This window comes from Rhamphochromis longiceps, linkage group LG14 (genome assembly GCF_057381845.1).
Source record: "Rhamphochromis longiceps isolate RC_006_pf linkage group LG14, R_longiceps_female_GT1.1, whole genome shotgun sequence".
Lineage (NCBI taxonomy): Eukaryota > Metazoa > Chordata > Actinopteri > Cichliformes > Cichlidae > Rhamphochromis > Rhamphochromis longiceps.
The window spans coordinates 10,161,264-10,184,753 of NC_140570.1; the positions used below are offsets into that span (position 1 = coordinate 10,161,264).

Below are 23,490 nucleotides of genomic sequence, written 5' to 3' on the forward strand. Positions count from 1 at the left end.
TAGGTACAAGTGGAGCAATGGCAGACAAGGTGACCATCAGCAATCCAGCAGACATCTCCATCATTGTTGGATATTTCATTGTGGTGATAAGTGTTGGCGTCTGGGTAAGTGTGCCTTAGAGAATTCCTGATTATTCTGATCATCTTTGATGTTTACGCACTTTTCCATGTTCCAGTCCATGTTTCGGACCAATCGTGGGACAGTTGGGGGATATTTCTTGGCCGGTCGTACCATGACCTGGTGGCCGGTGAGTTCAGTAGATACACAATAAATGTACACTTTAAACTGTTATTGGCTTAATATCTTCACTGTATTCATCAGCCAGTAATAGGCGCTGCACAGAAATACCAAAGTTTGAAGTAATTTTAAAACAATTGTGCTATACTTTGCGGTTTATCCAAAGGCGGTGTATAAATAGCCAATACATAAAAACGATACTATCGTTATTGGATTTTTAAATATTGAATCTGCATAGAATCTTTTTGCAGTATCTTAAAACATGATCAGTATATCAAATAATAATCCCCCATAAATGTGAGTGATTGTGAATGAGCACACACTCCTGCATTGAAAAATGCTAAATTTCTGAATATGAGGCTTCAACCGAACATCATCAGTTCTGAAATTGAAAATGCGCCACAAACTATTTGCATTTTGACCTGAAAACATTTGTATGTCTGAATGTGTCCATTTTTCTTTTCCTGTTGCATTCTCTCTCATTCAGTTGTATTTTTTGGCCTGAAGGTTGTGCAAAAAGGTGAGATTAATGAAGTGGCTCTCTTTCTCTGGCTAGAGCACCATGGAAACTTCTGCTCATCACAAACTGATCTGGAGCAGGTTATGTTCTGAGTTTCTAAGCTCCATGTTTTCACTGATTATTTTATTCAAAGTAAGCTCTAAGTGTTATACAGATACTCTGTTGAAGGAATAGGTTTTATACAGAACTGTGCAAAAGTCTTGAGCCACGTTTCTGGATATTTTTCTTCCAAGTCACCAGTTTTTAACATTACCTTAAGAAATAGTTTTTCAAGTTTTCTGAAGGTCTTTAAAAGTTTTTCAAATATACTGGCTGTTCCCCCCCCCCCCCCCCCCCCCCCCCCCCCCGCTCATTTTCAGTACAGTCCTTCTACTAAAATATGAATCTATGAAGCATAAAAAAGACGCTTTACTCAAGAGAGGAACCACTTTTGTATATTTAGGCATTTTGTTACTAGCAGCCTGTCATAAAGCACACCGTTTGTTTGCATTTCTTTAACCTTCTTTGTATTTTGCACAACTCTGTTGCTTCCCATATGGAAAAGATATATATAAATCTTATAAAGTTTGTATCTGTCTTGTGTGAAACTTGTATGAAAAGCATATAAGAGTGAAAACAGATATAAGAGCCCTTGAAAAATTATATAATGAAACTTGTATGTTTTGGATACTTACTAAAACAATGTATGAAAGTAATGAGAAAGTGGCCACTTTCATGAGTAAATCATGTAAGCCTTATATGATTTACTTAATCACATATAAGTTTTTACTATTTCTTTTCCATATGGGTTGTGAAGCTCGCACACAAGAATTTCACTCACATGTGCTGTACCAATGTACCTGCACATGTGATGTGACAATAAAAGTGATTTGATTTGATTTGACCTATCAGAGACGTACAGTATATCTCTGAACAGTGAGTGTCTACACTCATCTGCAAGGCATGATGGAGGCACTGTCGTGGTTTGGAGCTGGCTTTCTGTGAGTGGTTTTAGGGAATTATTAACACGAATAATATCGTCAGAGTTTAAACCAACATCCAAAACCATTTGGAAAATAACTGATTGACAACAGCTTTGTTTTTCAGAATGACAATGATCACAAACACACTGCCAGTATAGTAAAAGCATACCTGGATAGAAACTCTGTTTTTAGCTTATATATTGTTTCTATGTTTGCATGTTTTTCCATTTTCTTAGCAAATATATAAAGAAATAAAGGGTATCTCAAAACTTTAGCACAGTACTGTATATATAACTGCTGAGTCACATCCTAGTAACAACACCAAATGAAGCACAGTTATTACGTTACAGTACTGAGGAACCTGTAATGTTTAAACATATGAAGTTTAAAGTTTAACACCTCTAATGATCTCATAGAAATAAACAGCAGTGAAGAGAATATTTATTGGTTTTGCTGTTTCACTTGTAACAATCACAAATTCACATTGAAATAGTTTCTCTTGTCTTACTTGCAGTGTCAGTGTTGCGTTTTACTGTTACGTTTTCTGCGTGCTTCATAGATCTCTTTCGCCTTTTCCTGTGATAGTGCCTCTGACTGGAGTAACCAGTCCATTTTGTGCGGAGGAAGAGTCGAGTAATGCATCAAGTGTATGTACAGATCCCGAAGCAGAAGTCCCGGGCATCAAAATTCATTTGATTGCATTAATTAGTATATGTTTTTTATGTAGTGCCAGATCTCAAATTTTCTCTCTCTCCCTCTCAACACCTTCGTGGCAAAAATGACCAAATATTCAATAATTTTCGTGATTTTAAGCCTTTGAAATGCCAGTTTAATTAATTTAATGATCAGTTATTTATTAAAAGCTCCTGTAATTTTGCTGGATCGGCATCTCGTGTGGTTTTTGCAGGTTGGTGCGTCTCTGTTTGCCAGCAACATCGGCAGTGGTCACTTTGTCGGTTTGGCAGGCACCGGGGCGGCTGGCGGCATCGCCGTTGGAGGGTTTGAGTGGAGTGTAACAGTCACCTTATTTGCCTACATTAGACACACTGTAAATGACAACAAGTGACTGGAAGAAGGTCTAAATATGTCGCGTGTTTTTGTGTGTTGTTCGTTTTTATGTGCCAGGCTCTGTTTATCGTGCTGCTGCTCGGCTGGCTGTTTGTACCTGTCTACCTCACAGCCGGGGTAAGAAGTTCAGCCTGTGCTGTATTTCAGGCATCATAAAGTGTAGCCATTCACTGGTGTGATGAGATGTTGTGCTGTGGCAGGTGATCACGATGCCTCAGTACCTGAAGAAGAGGTTTGGTGGGACCAGAATCAGCCTCTACCTGTCAGTTATCTCACTGTTACTGTACATTTTGACTAAGATCTCAGTAAGTGATCCCATTAGTGCACACGTGTTTTAAAAAACTGTCCCTATTGTGTGTATTTCTCTCTTCATTCAATCTCTGTCTCTCTCCAGGTGGATATGTTTTCAGGAGCAGTGTTTATCCAGCAGGCGTTAGGATGGAATATCTACGTGGCTGTCATCGCCCTTCTGTTAATAACAGCTTTGTACACTGTTACAGGTATGGTAGGATCTATACCAGGGGTGGGGGAACTCCAGGCCTCAAGGGCCGCTGTCCTGCAGGTTTTAGATGCGTCCTTGATCCAACACAGCTGATTTAAATGGCTAAATTACCTCCTCAACAAGTCTTGAAGTTCTCCAGAGGCCTGGTAATGAACTAATCATTTGATTCAGGTGTGTTGACCCAGGGTGATATCCAAAAAGTGCAGGACACCTGCCTTGAGGCCTGGAGTTCCCCACCCCTGATCTATACAGTACATGAAATAAGTATTTGATCCCCTACAACCCAGCCAGAATTATGGCTTCTAGAGATTTGGCTGTCCATCACCATATGGACAGCCTAGACCAAAGACAGACAAGACCAAAGAGTTGTAAAAGGATGTCAGGGATAGATCACGAGAAAGGAGGTGGATCAACACTGTAACGGGGAAAATTCTAATTTTTTCTTACATTTAGATTTAGGTGCTTAGGATTTCACTGTAGAGGTTTGTATAGCCTTTTGTTTTGGTCTGGTCATGCTGGAAGATGTTGCAGGCAGCAGAATGTTTTCCATGGCATCTCCAGACTCTGTCACATGTGCTCAATGTGAACCTGCTTTCATCTTTGAAGAGCACAGGGCGCCAGTGGTGAAGTTGCCAATCTTGGTGTTCTCTGGCAAATGCCAAACGACTTGCAGGATGTTGGGTTCTAAGCACAACCCCCACCTGTGGTCGTTGGACCCTGATGCTACCCTCATGGAGTCATTTCTGACCGTTTGAGCAAATGCACATTTCTGGCCTGCTGGAGGTGATTTTGCAGAGGTCTGGGAATGCTCCTCCTGTTCCTCCTTGACAAAGGTGGAGATAGCGGTCCTGCTCCTGGTTTGTTGCCCTCCTCCATGTCTCCTGATGTACTGGCCTGTCTCCTGGTAGCACTTCCATGCTCTGGACACTACGCTGACAGACACAGCAAACCTTCTTGCCACAGCTCGCATTGATGTGCCATCCTGGATGACCTGTACTACCTGAGCCACTTGTGTGGGTTGTAGACTCCATCTCATGCTACCACTAGAGATAAATCACCGCCAGCATTCAAAAGTGACCAAAACATCAGCCAGAAAGCATAGGTACTGTGAAGTGGTCTGTGGTCACCACCTTTATTGGGGATGTCTTGCTAATTGCCTATAATTTCCAACTGTTGTCTGTACTTTTGCATAACAGCATGTGGAACTGATTGTCAATCAGTGTTGCTTCCTAAGTGGACATTTTGATTTCACAGAAGTGTAACTGACTTGGAGTTACATAGTGTTGTTTAAATGTTCCCTTTATTTTATTTTATTTTTTGAGCAGTGTAGCTTGACCACAGCTGACCTTGTTGTAGACTTTTTTAATAGAAAATTCCACAACAACACAAAACTCTATGGTAGGAGCTTGTTAATAATCTGAAGGCAGCTGGGACCACAGTCACTAAAAATACCATCAGTAACACTACTCTTTGGCATCAACTCAACCCACCATATTTGTAGGAAGAGAAATGCTGAGTATGACCCAAAAAAAAACATCCTCACAGTCAAGCATAGAGGGGGAAACATCAATGCTTGGGGACTGTTTTTCTGCTAAGGGTACAAGATGACTTCAGTCCATTGAAAGGTAGTGACTTTGCATATCTCCAGACCTCAATCCTGTAGAAAATCTGTGGAGCCACATGAAACTTTGAGTGGCCAAGCAGCAGCCAAGAAGCCAAAACGATTTAGAGAGTTTCCGTAAAGAGGAGTGGACCCTGCTGAGATGTGAGCCAACCTGGTGACCAAGTATAAGAGACGTGTTCGACAACAAGGGTCTCTTCATGCTGTACTAAGTCCTGTTTTGCTTGGGGATCAAATATCCATTTCTTCCGCTTATCCGAGGCTGGGTCGCGGGGGCAGCAGCCCAAGCAGAGAAGCCCAGACTTCCCTCTCCCCAGCCACCTCCTCCAGCTTATCCGGGGGCACACCAAGGCGTTTCCAGGCCAGCCAAGAGATATAATCTCCCCAGCGTGTCCTGGGTCTGCCCCGGGGCCTCCTCCCGGTGGGACATGCCCGGAAAACCTCGTCCAGGAGGCGCCCAGGGGGCATCCTTGTCAGATGCCCGAACCACCTCAACTGGCTCCTTTCGATGTGGAGGAGCAGCGGCTCTACTCTGAGCCCCTCCCGAATGGCCGAACTTCTCACCCTATCTCTAAGGGAGAGGCCAGCCACCCTTCGGAGGAAGCTCATTTCTGTCACTTGTATCCGCGATCGCGTTCTTTCGGTCACTACCCACAGCTCGTGGCCATAGGTGAGGGTAGGGACGTAGATCGACCGGTAAATTGAGAGCTTCGCTTTTATGCTCAGCTCTCTCTTCACCACAACAGACCGGTACAGCGTCCGCATCACTGCAGCCACAGCACCAATCTGTCTGTCGATCTCCGGCTCCCTTCTCCCATCACTCGTGAACAAGACCCCGAGATACTCAAACTCCTCCACTTGGGGCAGGGTCTCGTCCCTGACCCAGAGTGGGCACCTCACCCTTTTCCGGCTGAGGACCATTTCCTCAGATTTGGAGGTGCCAATTCTCATTCCCACCACTTCACACTCGGCTGCGCACCGTTCCAAGGCAAGCTGTAGGCCATCACCTGATGAAGCCAACAGGACCACATCATCTGCGAAAAGCAGAGATGAGATCCTGAGACCACCAAAGTGAAAGCCCTCCGCCACTTGGCTACACCTAGAAATTCTGTCCATAAAAATTATGAACAGAATCAGTGACAAAGGGGAGCCCTGGCGGAGCCCATCACCCACCAGGAACGAGTCCGACTTATTGCCGGCAATGCGAACCAAGCTCTTGCAACGGTCGTATAAGGACTGAATGGCCCGTAGCAATGGGCCTCCCGGAGCACCCCCCACAGGACCCCCCGAGGGACACGGTCGAATGCCTTCTCCAAGTCCACACAACACATGTAGACTGGTTGGGCAAACTCCCATGCGCCCTCGAGTATCCTTGAGAGGATAAAGAGCTAGTCCAGTGTTCCGCGACCAGGACGAAAACCGCGAATCACTACCTTATCTTGGTGGAGGGGTTTGTGTGTTCCAGGGTTCCCAGGGGCTATGTTGTCTGGGGGCTTTTGCCCCCTGGTAGGGTCTCCCATGGCAAATTGGTCCTGGGTGAGGGACCAGACAATGAGCGATTCAGAAGACCCGTATGAAAAGACTATCGAGGGAGCAGGGTTACCGGGGCCCCACCCTGGAGCCAGGCCCAGGGAGGGTGCCCGAGGGCGAGTGTCTGGTGGCCGGGCCTTAGTCCATGGGGTCCAGCCGGGCACAGCCCGAAAAAGGGATGTGGGCCCATCTTCCTGCAGGTCCACCACCCGCAGGAGGCACTGTAGGGGTTGGGTGCAATGTGAGTCGGACGGCGGCCAGGAGCGGAGGCCCTGGCGGACCGATCCCCGGCTACCAAGACAATACAAATATTTTTTTCACTCAAAAACATGCGAATCAATTTTTAACATTTATTTAATTTTTTAAATCTATTTTGAGTTGATATTCTGTCTCTCTCCATTAAAATGAAACTACCATAAAAATTAGAGACCATTCATTTCTTTACAAGTTAGCAAACTTCCAAATTTAGCAGGGGATGAAATAGTTATTTATTTAAGGTCTACTCCACTAACTTTACACATGTGAAACCATATAACTATTACGTTGCTATAGTGATATCACCAGGGAGACCTTGGATGTGGGAACTTGTAGTTTGTAGGATAAGCTCTGGCTTACAGAGTTTAAAAGATGAGTGCAACCACAGCGCAGAGAGAGTTTAATGAAAGGTCTTTTGCAGAATGCAATGATACTAAAATTCGCCCCATTAGACTAAAAAAATAATATCAGGGTCCTATATTCTGATTTCTTGACAACTTTACGTTGACAAAATATTGCAGAGATTTCCATATCAGTGTAGTTCAGTGTGTGTGTGTGTGTGTGTGTGTGCGTGTGCGTGTGTGTCTTACCAGGTGGGCTGGCTGCGCTGATGTACACCGACACAGTTCAGACTTTTGTCATCATTGCTGGGGCCTTTGTCCTTACCGGCTTCTGTGAGTCCAATCTTTGCAGCACGACACAACACGCGGGTCACACCTGGGTCCCCAGCAGTTTCACAACAACAGGAAAGACGTTAACCAGGGTCTGCAATCATTGACTTCATTACAGTAGAGGTGTACAGTTTGCTGACAGTGCAGACATGCAACCCCACCACACCTTTTGCTGACTCTACAACCATTCTTTACTAAAACGTCTTGAAATCACAGTCTAGTACTGGTGTAGAATATTAACTAATCCTCTGAGCAGTTAGTGCTGCTTCAGCAGCTGACTCATGTCTTCAGTTAGGATATCAGTTTGACACAACAAGAGAGTTCTGGACTATTGAACAGTAAAAACACAACACGCTTACACACACAAGCAAGAGTCCTGTTTGAGATTTTGGGAAATTGAGTGTGTTTTAAGCATCATCAGCCTTAGAGGGAGGGGTCCTAGCACAAATTATCCTCATGCTTTCTCCTTCTCACCTCTAGCATTTGCTAAAGTCGGGGGCTACAGCGCTCTGCTTAATAAATACAGCTCCGCCACGCCGCTTAATTTCACCTCCCTGGAACCCCACCGCTACAACATCTCCCCCCACTGCTACACCCCCAGAGCGGACGCCTTCAACCTGCTGAGAGACCCAGCTGCAGGGGACCTGCCCTGGCCCGGGGTGCTGATTGGGATTCCAATAGGGGGCATCTGGTACTGGTGTACAGATCAGGTGACTTTTATATCAGTGGAAGCACTTTGGTTTGGGGAGCCAGGGAGTTCAGCCAGTTTCTAACAGCTTCAACTACCATAAAAGGTGAAATACAGCAACATATGTTGTCAGAGTTACAACTTTAAATGGCACGCTTTACCAGTATTAGTAATTTAGTTCTTAAAAATCAATAGTTAAAGACAAACTTTGTAGCCTTTCTCTCAACTTCTCTGTTTATGCAGTCAGCGGACACTACCGCTGACTCAGAGAGGCTTACTGCAGCTCACAGAAGAACCTACTTTGGGCAGCTCTTTTATTCACAGTCTTATTCCCTTCCTGGCATTACCCCAAAGGGATTCATGTCTCCACCCAGAATCTTTCGCTTGTTAGTCGAATGTGTAAATCGCTACACTGTGGAGCCAGCTGCAGCGCACATACACTGCTGTAACTGTCTTTACGATACACTGAAGTCAAGCTGATAACCTGGTACAAGGGCGCCTGTCCTCAAGGAGGAGGAGGAGGAGGAACCAATGGAGTGCAACAATACAGAAAAATAGTCTAGCTGGTGAAGGATGAAAGAAAAACACATTAGCAAACCAGTATTTCATTTGCCCCCCAGTAAAGCATCCTCACATGCTGTGTTACACTAATAAGGCCCATAAGATGCAGAATTACTGCATTAACAGTTGCTACTTTAAAGCAAATGTCTGAACCTTTAGGCACATATCGTTAGTCTGTGTCTTTCTCCAGGTGATTGTACAGCGGTGCCTCGCAGCTCGCAGCATCACAGACGTGAAGGCCGGCTGCATCATGTGCGGCTACCTCAAACTGCTGCCCATGTTCCTCATGGTGTTCCCCGGCATGATCAGCAGGATTCTCTACCCAGGTCTGTGGGCTACACTAGTAGTGGCAGGTGCACACTGCATCCTTATGAACCTGCCTGGCTCTTTTGAGACCGAATCGTCAAAAGTGACTCATCTCAAATCCAAGACCATAATTCCATTAAGCTTTTTGAACTCTCGCTTGTAAGCTTGACTTGCTGTAGGCAGGTGATGTGTCTGAACGTTGTGTGTGTGTGTTTTTATAGATGAGGTTGGCTGTGTGGTCCCTGAACTCTGCAAGAACATTTGTGGGACTGAGGTGGGCTGCTCCAATATAGCTTATCCTAAACTGGTGATATCAATAATGCCGGATGGTAAGGACACAATTATTGGCTACATTTAAAAAAAAAAAAAAGATGGTTATTTTTGCCTTACATGACCCCTGCTCTGCTTCCTGTCACGCTTTTGTCCAGGTTTGCGCGGTCTGATGCTGGCTGTGATGCTGGCTGCTCTCATGTCCTCTTTGGCCTCCATCTTTAACAGCAGCAGCACTTTGTTCACCATGGACATCTGGACCCGTATCAGACCACAGGCCACTGAGCGTGAGCTCATCGTCGTAGGCAGGTACAGTGCAGCATGCTTTCTGTAACACTCAATGTTACAGAAAACCAGCATAACCAAAGAGAGGTCCTTTTCTTGGACTCTGCTTGAGTAACCCTGCATTAGCCACAGTTAACATAATCGTATTTATCTTATACTGGACGGCCCTTGTGTTCATCACCCTAACCCTAGCTCCGTGTAGGCCAACTTGCTACTGATTGGCAGCCCCTCGTAAATTGAAGGTTTGGAGCCAGAGCAGCGTCCCTGAGAGGATCGTTTTAAGAATATCTGCTCTTACTTTGCTCGTCAAAATGAACTAGGAGTAGAGAAATAACCAAAAAGAACTTGTTGCACACACACTGACCTTATTATTTGAAACTATGGCCATGTTTATTATTATTAACCTTTATTTTACCAGGAAAAGTCCCATTGAGATTAAAAACCTCTTTTTCAAGGGAGTCCTGGCCAAGAGGTGACAACATGTTTAATATGAACATCTAACACTGTAATAATGTGCATGTCAGAAACTTTTGTTAAATAACAAGCAGTAGAGTTTTAAAGAATTACACTTTGCTGAAGACGTCATACGAGAAGTTCTTCATTTCCTTTCCTAGGAAAGTAATATAAACAGCAGAGGTTTATAAAACTGAACTGATATGGACTGATTTACCAAACTCTCATATTTTCTCTGGTCTTTAGAGTCTGGGTTCTGTGTATTGTAGCTGTCAGTATCTGCTGGATCCCGGTGGTGCAGGCGGCACAGAGCGGTCAGCTGTTTGATTACATCCAGTCCGTCTCCAGCTATCTGGCTCCCCCTATCGCCGCCGTCTTCCTCCTGGCTGTGTTTGTTAAGAGGGTCAATGAAACGGTGAGACATCGTCTGCCAACATTACAGCGATGAAACACCAGGTGTAGTCACAGTTATATGACGTAACACTCATCTTCCTCCACTTGCAGGGTGCCTTCTGGGGCCTGATTTGTGGTCTGCTGATGGGTTTGTGTCGGATGTTGCTTGAGTTCTGGTTTGGTACCGGCAGCTGTATTTTCCCCTCCAGCTGCCCTTACCTGGTGTGTGGGATCCATTACCTCCACTTTGCCATTATCCTCTTCTTCTGTACCTCAGCGCTTGTGTTGCTGGTCAGTTGCTGCAGCGAGCCAATAGATGACCAGCATGTAAGTGATTTACACAGCACTGAGGGCCAAAATAAGGCCTTATTTATCAAATGCTTATGACAAAAACATGCCTTCCAGCTTCATCGTCTGGTGTTCAGCCTTCGTCATTCCAAAGAGGAGAGAAAAGATCTGGACTGGGAGCAAGAGGAAAAAGGGAGGAGGGCCAGGAGAGAGGCCAGCAGGAGGATGAGGGAGAATAAAAGCGATGCAGGTAAGAAACAAAGTGAAATCGCAGTGATGGAGAAAAGCAGAAGAAACACTCACTAAAGCAGCTTACAAACTATTTCTCCCTTTCAGTGGCTGAAGAGGAAGAGCAGTCTGGGATCTGCCAACTTATCAAACGGTTCTTTGGCCAGGGTGGCAGTTCCTCCCCGACCAATGACGAAGAAGAACCTGAGGAACCGGTGCAGATGCCCGACATCAGTGAGGACCCAGTGTGGAAGAACGCAGTGGACGTCAACGCTCTCATCATGATGGCTGTAGCAGTTTTCATGTGGGGATACTATGCATGACAGAGTCCTTATGTTGCTTAATGAAGGTGGATTTTTAAATGTCTAGAAATAAATACAAGTGTTGCCATCTGTTGGCAAACTCTGGTCACTGCACTTAAGCTATTTTCTTTATTTTGAAGTAGTTCAAAGTAGGTGCACGTGCAAATATACAACCATGCTGCATTCTGACACAGCATGGTCCTTCTCTACTTTTGTCCAGTTTTAAAAAGCATATGTAATGCACAGTCTGAAAAATGCTTTATCAGGTTAAAATGCCATTACTGTATACGGTTACATCGTGATTCAATCACAGGTCGATCTCGAAAGGTGTGAAGATTGAATTCTAATAGAAGTTAACTCAATAAAGCCTAAAGATTTTTCTAACCTCCTCTAAAACCGTCTCAAAAACAAAAAAAAAAAAAAAAAAAAAGAAAATCAGTGGAAAGTTTGGAGTTGCTTTATACCACCCAACAACATGTGTGCTCATACTGTGCCCATCTTCATTCCCGTTTTTCCGTTAAAAGCAGTTTCAAGGGAAGGAAAAAGGTGGTTTGTATTGTGTCCAATAATCGAGTCGGCTCTAATATTACTCCATAAATAGGCAGGGACACAGATTGACTTGTAATCGTAACTTGGCTGTTGAGACACCACACAAACCAGGTAGTGATTCCGATTTCCAGTTTTAATCATCACTTCTGTTTTTATTTAAGCAGATATTTCCCATGAGCATTGTACACATCTGGAACCCACAGAGGTCTCCCATAACTATCCAACCACCTTCCCATCTCCATGCAGAGTTTCAGCATCATTCATCACATCAGTTCTTTAATGTCCAGTCTGTCAGCTTGGGGGGAGGGGGGGGGGTCTGGGAGTGTAAAAGCAAGAGAGAGAGAAAGGCGGAGGCTTTTTGTTTCCCCTCCCTAAGAATGGAGAGTCAGAGCAGTCACCAGGCACTGTTCATCTTACACTCCCACTCTAAGAGTTTTGGGTGGATCCAGAAGAGCTGAATGAAGTCTGTTGAGCATCTGAAATCTAGCCACTTACAGGGTCCTGTGCGACTCCCAATACTCTTGATCATCTGTGAGGTATCTGATGCCTCAGTCTCCTGCAGGGTGGGTAAGAGGTAGGGGGGCTTTTAAGGCTGGAAGCTGGTGTAGAGAGTTTCTGCGGCGTGTGGTAGTTGGTTTAACCCACTTCAAAGCATGAATGACAGCTTTGGCAAACACTGCCCTCTGCCAGATCGGAGGACGGAGGGGGTGGAAGAAAGGAAGAGAGCTAGGGGTTAAAACAAACATAGAATACTTAAAAATAAATCTTTGCAGGTTGAGTAGGGTGACAGACTGGTACAGGGAGAACTCAGTCCTCAAAATAAAAGCAAATACAACAGCAAACAATCTGACACACGCACACACACACGCGCGCGCACACACACACACACACACACACACACACACACACACACCCAAAAAACAGCAAAAGAAAACAAAAAAATAAAAACAAAAAAACGGCAAACAACCAAGTCAATCAAACCATACAAAAGTGACATCAGGCCTTTCCAAAGTGACATCAAGTTTCTCCCCCCCCCCCCCCCAATTCAATCCCCCTGAACTTAATCAGGTTCATCTCCCATGATTCTCTGTAAACCAGAAAGTTCTCAGTGGCTCCTCTTTATGGCTGGTCAGCAAGGTTAGGGGGTCCAATCTGAAACTATGACACGGCCCCAAAATCTCAGTCTCAGCCAGTGTGCAGAGACTGTGCCTGTAATTAACCAATGGCTATTTCAGAATTAACATCAGTGACACAGGCAATGATTTCAGCAGCATTATCAGGGGACTGATCGACGTGTACAACATTACAGCACATTCAGAAAATAGAAATGCATGGTGCAGGACAGGTACAAATGGCAACCTTGTACAACGGAAAAGAAAAAAAATCAAGTTTGCTTTATACAATCACATTTCTATATTAATGCTGAACATTCCACCACTGAAAAGTTTTACATCTGTTGGACTCGGTACAGCTCATTCCTTGAAGCACCATTGTACAGCAAACATGGAAGTTTGTGATACGACACAGAAACATAGAACAAGTTCTGGGAATAATAATAATAATAATAATAATAATAATAATAATAAGTAGGCTCTAGGGCATTACATTTTTATGCGTCACTTTATGAATGCTAATCTCAATCAAATACACTGCAAAGTTTTCACATGTATTACCTAACAACCATGTGCAGAGTTAGACAAGAACCCGAATGATTAAGAGGCAGAAAAAGGGTTGAATAACAGCAGCAGTAGGGGACCCAACCCTGGTATGGAAACTTTTCAAAGTGACCACTCTGGAGCACAGTGGGGGAGAGAGGGATTCTGGAGGGCTTCAAAAAACAAAAACAAACAAGGCAAGGAGAGTGACACACCTCTCTTCCTTCTTTACCACTGAAACACCTCCTACTGAGGGCAGGTATGAGGAAGGAGTGCTGCAGCAAAGAAAAACAAAACAGTCCTGGAGTGCTGATCCTCTCTGTTCCTGTTTGTCCTCTGATCAGATGAGAGTGGGAAAGAAGGAGGTGCACAGAATGAGATGAGAGTTGGTATATGTGAGGTGTGCCCTTTCTTCTCTACCTAGCTTCCTCCCTTCTGTCTTCCCGCTTGGTGCGGATGGGTTGAGAGCCATCAGCAGGCTGCTGGACCCAGTTGTTATCATGGAGTCCAACACGGCAGCCTGGCGTGTCCTTATCTGTACGCCGGCAGCACATCCAGTAGGAACGTCCATAAGGCAGGTCATGGTGGTAAGGTTTGGGGTGCCAACGGCACAAAGAAACATCCCCGCGCTCATATTGTCGCTTACACTGCTTGCAGGGGTCATCTCTATAGAGAGGGTCTTGATTCCACTGTGAATCCACAGCCCGCACCCCATATGTCTCAATCAATACCTTGAAGTAGTGGCAGGTGCACTTGAGGGCTGCCAGCGAGCGCGTTGGCAGGTAGCTGAAGATGTTGACCATGATGTGGTCAGGGAGCAGTAGCATGTACTGTCGAGGTTCAAGGAGTCGCTGAATCTGAAAGCGGATCTCCAGGAAGTCATGGGAAACATGACGGTAGAGGCGACACAGTGAAGGGTCTGAACAGTCTTCTCCAACGCTAGGAGAGTCTGGTCGGGTCGCCCGCTCCCCTGAGCCCACTGCCACCCCTGCCCCAGGACTGTTGTTGTTGGCGCAGTCCAAAGAGCACATTCCTGACCCACTGACAGGGCCCGTTCCTTTTACATCCTCCTCCTCAGCCCGAGGGGGCTGAAGGAAAAAGAGCTGTCCAGGAGGGGGATCGTCACATGAGGGATCAGTAGAGTTTCCAACACCCCCACTGCCCCCTCCCCCATTAGGCATAGCAAAACATACAGTCTCCTCCTGCACATTCTCTGTACTGTCCTTGCCATAAAACACACACTGATCCACAGCACCTGTCACCACCACCTCCACATGGAAACCAGTCACTCGCTCCCTTCCTACACCTACAGCCTTCTTCTCCCCAGAAGAGAGCTCCTGGGTTGGGTCTGGGCTGCCACAGGCCGGCCTGTCAGGGTGATGGAGGTCTCCATCTGGTTTCGGGGTAGCAGTTGTGGCAGCAAGCAGCAGACTACTAGGGTCTCTTGATGAGGGACTGACAAGCTGGTATAGGTCACAGGTAATTTTCTCTTTGGCCCTGGCTGCTGCCTGATTACTCCCACCACCACAGCTCATAAACATACAGCGGGACCTGCCAGCTGGCTCCAGTTGAGACCGTGGGTCCAGATTTGACACTCTGAAAGCTATCCTAACCTCACCATGACTGTGGCTGGGGGGTGGAGGAGGTGTTACCGTACCAGACTCACCTCCTCTCCTACACTCCCTTCCCCTGTCTTGATTACAGGACTCTATTCCAGAACCAGGGCCCAGATGAAGCTGATTCTCCAGGTTCTGGGACTCAAAGTGCGCAATGGCCTGGGCAACCCTGAATGACTCCTGCTGCTGCTCCTCAAGCTGCTGGTCTGTCTGGATGGGAGACGACGACTTCTGGACCTCTTTGGAGGGTTGACCACTGGAACTGTCTGACACAAAAACCATAGGAGAGGGGTCTGACACTGTGCCCCGCAGGAGAGTGTGCTGGTGGTGGGTAAGGCCCGGGCTCTGTGTGGTAATAGAGGGCTGGTGGTGGTGTTGGTTACCATGAACACCCACAATCCCTTGAAGGGCCATGGCAGTCCTCTGCTCAACCAAGGCAACCATCTCTGCGACTGAAAGCAGGTCCGTTTCATTCACCCCTCCCAGCTGTGGTTCATCAGGGCTGGGAGGTGTAAGGGAGGGGTCATTGCTGAGAAGTGACTCTGAAGCTTGGGAGCGTGTTGGAGGGTCATAGGATGAACATCGCCTCCGCCTTTTGGCTTTACTGCAGTCAGTCGCCCAGTTACCTTTGACCTGTTTTTAAAAAAAAAAAAAAAAAAAAAAAAAATGCATTTAGGTCTTTGTCTCAATTCTAACTAAAATATCTTACAAAAACAATTATATAACTACAAAATAAATAAATACAATACTTCTTTACGGTTTCACCTCCTTACCTTCATTGCACTGGGTCTAGGCTGTCCAGCTCCACTGAACTGGTGCGCAACAAAGAAGGCAATCTTCTCCTTGGTATTACCTGGCTTAATAACATACCAGGTGTCTAACAAAACACGGCCATCTTCCATCTGGGACCCAGAGGAGGGTGGTGTAGGAGGGGCTGAAGGGGGTTGAGTGGCTTGGTTCTGTGTGAGGGAGCTGGAGTCAAGCTCAGGTTCAGGTGGAGTGTTCTCTGAACCCACACCCTCCTCTTCTCCATTCTGCTCCTGCACCCCCACTATCATCCCTACATCTTCATTTCTGGCACCTGAAGAGGGCTCAGACTTGCAGAGGGAGGGGGACCCTGCCACACCACCACTACCTCCACCACTCCCCCCTGAGCCTGGATTCCTAGCTTTGTTCTGGGAGTAGGTGCCAAAGGGGCGTGGGCACCACAGCCGGATGTGGGAGAAGGTGTCTCGGTCCATCAGGATGCGGACCACCGTGGCATATCGGCATCTACACTGGCCAGCAAACACCCGGAGCTCTCATTGTCGGCTCCCTGTCCTAGAGCCAACCTGATGGGCGCTGGGCATACAACCTACAACGACAGGATAGAGGGAAAAGGAAGTAGAAGAGGAAAGAAGAAGAGAAAAAGTTAAACTGCAGTTCGCCAGTGTTCATCAGTGCTGAGATCAAGTCAGATAATCAATGGCCAACTAGGGCTGTCCTCAACAGCTGCTGTGAAGTATTCACAGAGTTCACATTCAGCGCCGCTAAAGGGGTGAGAACAGAACAATCATCCTACTGCTGTTGGACTAATCACAACTGGTCTGCCTCCTACTCTGGCCAAACCTGATTAAGCGGTTACATTTGCTACTGTGCACCAAGATCATCTCACTTGCTTTGGAGCCTCTAAAATCGAATTAAAGGGATTCCATTTCAGGTTTGGGGTCTGTGGCCTGCAGATGAAAGGGATGAAAGACAGAACACAAAAGAGCCAAATGGACGCTCCTCTCTCTCCCCCGCTCCCTCTGCATCTCCAGGCTTCAAAGAGGACTTAATAGAAGGCAAAACAGGGAGGAGCATGCAGGCATATGATGGATCTATTTTTAGCAAACAGCAGAGAAGGCGGGTTAGTAGTGAAACTGTTGTAGTCCTTTTCCCTGTCCTCACCCTTTTCTCCCTGCCAAGGAGCGTATGCTGCAGGCTAAGAGGGAAAGCCTTTAGTCCACCCAGCATGCTTTGCATCAGCAGCTATGCCAGCTGTATGGACTGCCAGGAACGTGCCGGCACACTTAAAGAACAAGTGGCAACAGAGCAACATGTTCGGCACACTGCTAACCTGAAAGTGTCCATGACATCTGAGAACAGCTTGAATAATTACACCTCATCTGTCAGTCGTAAGCAATATGTTTAAACTGTTAAAGCAGACCTGAATGTAACCACAGAAATACAGATGTAAAAACTGACCACCCACCCCAGCTTAAATGTAGTTTGAATCATGTTTGATTCGTTCATGGCAATATTTTGTTAAAAACGACTGTCAGACTATGTTGACGGGGACATCCTGACCCCTATATAAATAATGTGAAGACTCTAAAGATTAGTCGACTAATCTAATAGTTAACATGTCGTTTGAAGCTTTGTAAGATCCCAAAAGACGCAAGAATAAGTAGGATTGAAGAGTAATAACGATATATAAGAGCAGACGCATGCTGGTGCAATAAGCTGTACGTTTTACGCCCAATGGACGCAGGATCTGATTAGTCGACTAATCGCAAAAATAATCGGTGACTAGTTGACTATCAAAATAATCGTTTGTGACAGCCCTACACTGCATGAGAAGTTTTTACAGCCATGGCAAGATGAGACAACAGCAGTAACAACTGCTCGCTGTGTTGAACACCATGTTGACATGTCTAGTTGTCATACTATAAATGATATCAACAACTGAGCCCTCTCTTGCTTCTTGTGTGGCGTGTCTGCTCAGATCTCGCTCCAGTGAGGTTTTCACAAAAAGCAGTTTTGTTTATCTGTAATTAACTTTCTGTGTTTAACTTTTGATTGACTGCTACAGTACCCGTTTGGTGCTGAAGTTCATCTACGTCATACACTGTTCTCCTGAGGTTGCATCCACCCTTTTTCATTCAGTTATGATTAATGTTTCTTGCGATTTCCTCCACCCATTCTTAGAAAGGGTGACAGGGGACATTATTCTACTACAGGCCATAATAAATATTCCCAGATAGAACAAGTTGGCACTGTGCAAAAGCTGGTGATCATCTATGTATTGTAATCCCAACTGCTAAGGAGAAATGGCCATGTAAGTTCATACAGGGTGTGTTTTAATGGATCACATAAACTAGAGTGGTTGGCAGTTCTCGAACCTACCTTGCCTGATAACACAGCTAATTGAAGACCTGTTTACTGTATGACTGTTTTTTACCAAACCCTGCTTTCCATTTTCGTTGGTTGTGCCTCTCGTCTGACACACTGGATGGGTGGTGCTTTGTACATTTGGACTAATGGAATAGCTCAGAGAGGTGCAAAAACCAAACACCACCCACACAGTGTGGTGAACCAATTGAAACGCTTCCTCTATAATCACACAGCAACAACACGGCTAAGAGCTGAGATTATACTGTTGTGAGGAATATAAAAAAAAAAAGAAAAAAAGAAAAAGAAGCTAGCGAGCCCTTTTTCCTGCCTCGCTCCACGACCCCTTACAGATGTCTATTGAACGCTTTTATTCTCGGCCTCCTTTTTATCCATTTCTCTCTCCCTATTCTCACTGCAAGCAATCCATCTTTCATACCTTACTGGATGGCATAACAAGAGGGGTCAGAAGAGAGAATGCCTGCCCACAGCAGCAATCTATTATGAAGTCTCTCACACGCAACACATCAGCCACTTTAAACTGCAGACCAGACTTTATAGCACCTACATTCCTGTAAATATAAAAATGGCAAATAAAAAATAAAAATCTAAAAACATTTTTTAAATACAAAAAACCCCACACACAACCAACAAAAACAAAAAACAGTCACATTTTTATTTTTGTATTTTCCTTGTACTTTCCTACCTATAAGGAAACTAACAAAAAACAGAATTAAAAGAAGGTTGGAGAAAACCCTCTTTCTCTATTCGTGGATGTGTTGGCACTGGCAAAGAACAAAACTGCTCAGTTCTATGAAAATCTGGCAAGCAGTGGGACTCAGCCAGGTTGCTCCTCTGGGTTTTAGCAAGTCTATTCTTTTACTTCCTGCTCTCTGTATTCACTCACTGTATTCTCCGTTTCCATAAAGCTTAACAGGCAGCTCCACTGATATTGCATAACTCCTTGCATCTGTTGTCAGATGACTGACTAATAGTACATCAGAACACGAATGCAACCAGACAGCCCAGGTGAACAGCAATTTCCAGTCTGTGTATGCTAAATAAGTATACATTTAAATGACAACGCATTAGTTGTTTGACCAGTTTAACTCTTCCTTTAAGGAGACATCATAGAGATATGAAGGTGATTCATTTCGTTATGACGGTGATTTAGTCAATTATGAAACTCTGAAGTTAACCTGTCATCTTAACTATTCCAGGGGTGTAACAATTGTGACACAAACTGCAAATGACACACTGAATCGTATTTCAACATCCTCAAATGATCATGCCCCATGATTATTGCCCTTCTGAGTCTACATTTGTGTTATTAAGCCACATTACAGTGCACTGCAGTACAATGCAGAACACTCATAAAAATTTATTCACAACTCAACTATGAGTATGCACAAAGAAAAGAACTTACACATTTATTCTGTTATGCTGTGGATCAAGATGTAAAAATGTATAAATCTCAAATGTTATTGGCTGTGCTATACACCTATTTTTAGCTTTAAAAGTAGTCTTTTTGCCACACTACTAATGAGAGGCAAAAGCACATCAGTTTATACAAGAAAAGCACACCAATATATACTGCTGCAGCTATTTATAGCACTCACTACAAGCCATCCTCAATAATTATCACCACCACAAGAATAAGAAGCAGCAGCAGCTGTCTAATAAACCTAAATTCACAATATGTTATTTGTAATATTTGTAATGAACTTTGTGAATAGCAAGTTGTATGTTGGTTTATTTAGCCATGTTTGTAAAAACTAACAGTGATAAATATGATGATTAAAAATTCATCTTAAAATCAGTTTGCTCAAAAAAAACAAACAAACAAACGTATATGCGTGGACTTGTGTATACTTGAGGTCTGCACATAAAGAGCATGTGTGAGAGAAGGTGTACTCCTGTTTTGTTTTTATACAAAGCTAGACAAAGCTGGAGATTAATTTCTCTTTCAGTTATAATATTTTGTACTAGACTGACCAGCAATTGAAAGTTATTCCCTATTCATTAGAGCCAGTTGCTGCGAATAAAAGCTTGGGTTTACGCATCCTGTAACAAACTAATCCCTCCAAACCTGTCCCAACAAATGTAGCGACTGATACCACCAATTTATTTAACTGTGCGTTTACATACACAAACTGCCAAATAAACAAAAAAGAATAAAAACAACAATAATGACTTAGCGCATGTAGAAAGTACACACCGAACTCCACAGCCTAGATGCAAACACCACGTATGACATGGACAATATGAGCTACTGCCCCATCTCATGCAATGATGGTGCTACTGAAGCCTACTGAAGAAATGTCAACTACACAACTGCAAAAGCAAATGTTTTACACAATATAGCTCCACACAACACATATAAAAAGGTATTTATTTGCTCGCAAAATCCTGCTGTTAGAACAAATTTGCAGGTTTGACCTTTTACATCAAAACTCCATTTCTGCTGGAGGGACTCATTTCCCTATACAAATGAAGAGCAGTTTCACTCTCACCAGGTGAGCACAGTTCTGAACACACAGTGTACTACATCCCTGTAAACTCTAATTTAAGGTTTAACGAGGCGGATTAGCAGATGCTGAACCAAAGCATTTAACTTAAGATGGTGTTGCTGTTTTTCCCTTTAAGACTGTCAGCTCCTGGTCTAATGCCATCTTTGCAAAGAAGTCAGCCTGAATAACACTGAGTGAGAGTAACTCAAACTCCTTCCAACCACCCTCTAGCTCTCCCGCTCTCTTTTTCACAGCATTTCAGCCAGACGGGCAAAAGCTGACGAATGATGGGACCCAAGCATGCCAAAAAGCCTTAGCTCAATCTCCCTCCCTGCATGAAGACAATGCAACAGACGAGCAGCCAGCAGGCCAGCTTTGCTGCAAACTGTCAACACAACAATAGGGCAGAGCGCACTGCTCCAGCAGTCTGCCCAGGAACATTACGTGAGAGCAGGCTTTCTGTCTGGACACCTGGGGAGTGTGGCTGAGTAGACTGCAGGACTCACTGCGTCTGTGTGTGTCTGCACGTTTGTGCTGAAACATCACAAATTAGACTGTGATGCAAGTTTTGATTCAATCACAAAGGCCACTGTGTCAACAGTGTTATCCAACTGAACATCTGAAAGGAGGAGGGCAAATCAAACACTCGCAAACAAAATCACATCAAACTGAACTCCGTGTAAGATTGACTTTTTAAAATAGAGTATTATGCTACAGTCACAAAAACAGATTTCCTTTAGACTTCTTCATATGGGCTTATAAACAAACAACATTATACGAAAGAGAAGTTTATTTTATTTTCTATCGCAGTGCATACATCTAGATATTTGTGCCACGGAGTATTTAGTCTTCGCTCTCGGAGGCCTGCAGGTTATCCCTTACCTTTCCTAGTTGTGTTTAAGGTAACCAAACAACTCCGAAAACTAGCTGAAATACTGCCAACCTCTCCACACTCTCAACCAACAAGTGTGGCATCACAAAACACCATCCAGAAACAAATACTCTTATTTGTTGTTGTTATTATTGTAATCATTTGATGCTCGTTATCATCTCAATGTCTTTGGGAATCCAGTAGCTGGCTGAGAAAGTAGCAAACAGTTAGCTTACACAGCGGCATAGTAACGTAAAAATTCCCATCACCTTATTGGCCAAGTTTCCAACACTTTAATAATTAACATAACCTAACGTCGAGGGTAACCTAAAAAATCTTCTACAGACTTGAATACTTCATATAGATTATTAATGAGTAGTCGCACATAGCAAACAGGTCGGTTAGTAGCTACCAAGGTTGCTAGCTGAATAGCACAACTTACCTGCATAATAACATGACAGCGCTTGCTAGCAAGCTACGATTTTTTTTAAAAAAAGACCCCGAGCGTTGTATTTTGGCAGCTGGCTTACCTCAGTGGTTTTAACTGAAGCAGACAACCTTCTTAACCAACAGGCTGTCGATGACAAGTGTCTCCTCGCTGAATTTCGCTCCAACCAGTCTGTCTGGTCAAATGCAGGTGACACGAGTTAACTATCCGTGTCCACGTAGCTAAGCTAGCTCACTCACAGGCTAACGTCGTCATTAGCCAGCAGCTACTTTCTATTTATCAACCTTGTCTTAGTAGTGGCAGCCAACGAGGATGGCGTGCTTGTCAGCTCTCTGGACACAGTCTAGCTGACTGTAGGCCTTGTTAGGAATATCAACAGCCGCTCGACCACTATCTATTTAGAAGTGACACAAGCTTTTACGGTATGTTCTCGGGGATACCAAAATAATCAGTGTCAAAACGGCGAGATGAGGAAGGCCATCTTGTTGACAAGCAGCTGCATAAGACCCGCAGCCAATAGCGATGCAGAGTCGGTGGTGTGCCCATATATGGCGTATGCACAGCTCCCTCCCTCTGCCGCCCCCTGCACCCCCCCGCTCCATCCACGCTCTCTACACTGGACCACACTGTAAAAACGCAACATCAAAAGGTCACTGTGTCAAAGACAGGTGGGAAAATCCATATAGGCACATTTCCACTCATTCCACACCAGCGTGACGTTCACCGTGACGAGCACTCTGCACCTTTTCTATACTTTCTGTGACTTAATATGTCCAAATCAGCATTTTTAATTTTTTGGCTAGGTAATCATTTGCATATTGTCATATCTTCTACAATTTGTTTGTATTTGTTTTTTTAAATTTCCATTGTGGAAGTCCTCCTGCTGTTATCCGACACATCTCATTGTTCACAATCATGTTCCGCAAGCTGAAATCAACAATGTTGTGCCAAATTGACTGATTTGTATCCATTTTTATACCCAGTTTCCAACACTGTCTTGTGCCGCAGTGACCCAGTTTGGTTACAGGGATCATTAAAGTTTCATTTTATCTTCCAAAAGCTGTAGGTGTGTCTAAGTAAATAAAACTCACAGCAGCACTGGCTGTTACTCACTACTATATTTAAATACTCTCACACACCCATAATGCACACACATAATTAAATGCTGTCTCTGATAAATATAGATTGTGTATTATAGTGGTCAGTATCTTTTGCACATTTGCTTTTCAGAAACAGCTGTGTAAAAGCCTCCAGCAGCACCGTGTCAGTCCAGCAGAGGGCTAGATGCCGCAGCTTTATGTGTGCATAAATGTCAGCATCTTTTTTGCTTATGTCATCACTATCAATGTTAAAAAACAAAAACAAAAAAACAACTATGCTTTGACTTAATCTGTGCTATACTGCTTGTTGGGCCAAGTATCTGGTAACCTACTTGGAAACATTGGAAAACACTGTTTAAAGACATACTGGTGTTTTGATGATATGGTTTATGGTACTGTTTACCCCCGGGATCAAATCTTTCATAAATGTTCAGCTGAGTTGAGATCTGGTGACTGCACAGGCTGTATC

At 44.4% G+C, this 23,490-nt stretch overlaps 2 protein-coding genes across 2 annotated transcripts; one reads left to right on the forward strand and one right to left on the reverse strand.

The window, feature by feature from the left end:
• Nucleotides 1-17: 17 nt before the first annotated feature.
• On the forward strand, nucleotides 18-11,322 carry slc5a2 (solute carrier family 5 member 2). Its single transcript, XM_085379448.1, has 15 exons — nucleotides 18-104; nucleotides 176-247; nucleotides 2,627-2,731; nucleotides 2,845-2,904; nucleotides 2,988-3,092; nucleotides 3,182-3,287; nucleotides 7,289-7,369; nucleotides 7,847-8,076; nucleotides 8,806-8,941; nucleotides 9,143-9,250; nucleotides 9,350-9,500; nucleotides 10,176-10,344; nucleotides 10,434-10,649; nucleotides 10,728-10,860; nucleotides 10,947-11,322. Exons 1-15 carry the CDS (start codon nucleotides 18-20, stop codon nucleotides 11,159-11,161), a joined length of 1,974 nt encoding a protein of 657 aa, XP_085235574.1. The 3' UTR covers nucleotides 11,162-11,322.
• A 481-nt stretch (nucleotides 11,323-11,803) lies between these two features.
• On the reverse strand, nucleotides 11,804-22,420 carry fbxo46 (F-box protein 46). The gene is made up of 3 exons (XM_085379447.1): nucleotides 22,004-22,420; nucleotides 15,734-16,314; nucleotides 11,804-15,593 (listed from the first exon to the last, which is right to left on the reverse strand). Exons 2-3 carry the CDS (start codon nucleotides 16,199-16,201, stop codon nucleotides 13,761-13,763), a joined length of 2,301 nt encoding a protein of 766 aa, XP_085235573.1. The 5' UTR covers nucleotides 16,202-16,314; nucleotides 22,004-22,420; the 3' UTR covers nucleotides 11,804-13,760.
• Between the last annotated feature and the right edge of the window lie 1,070 nt (nucleotides 22,421-23,490).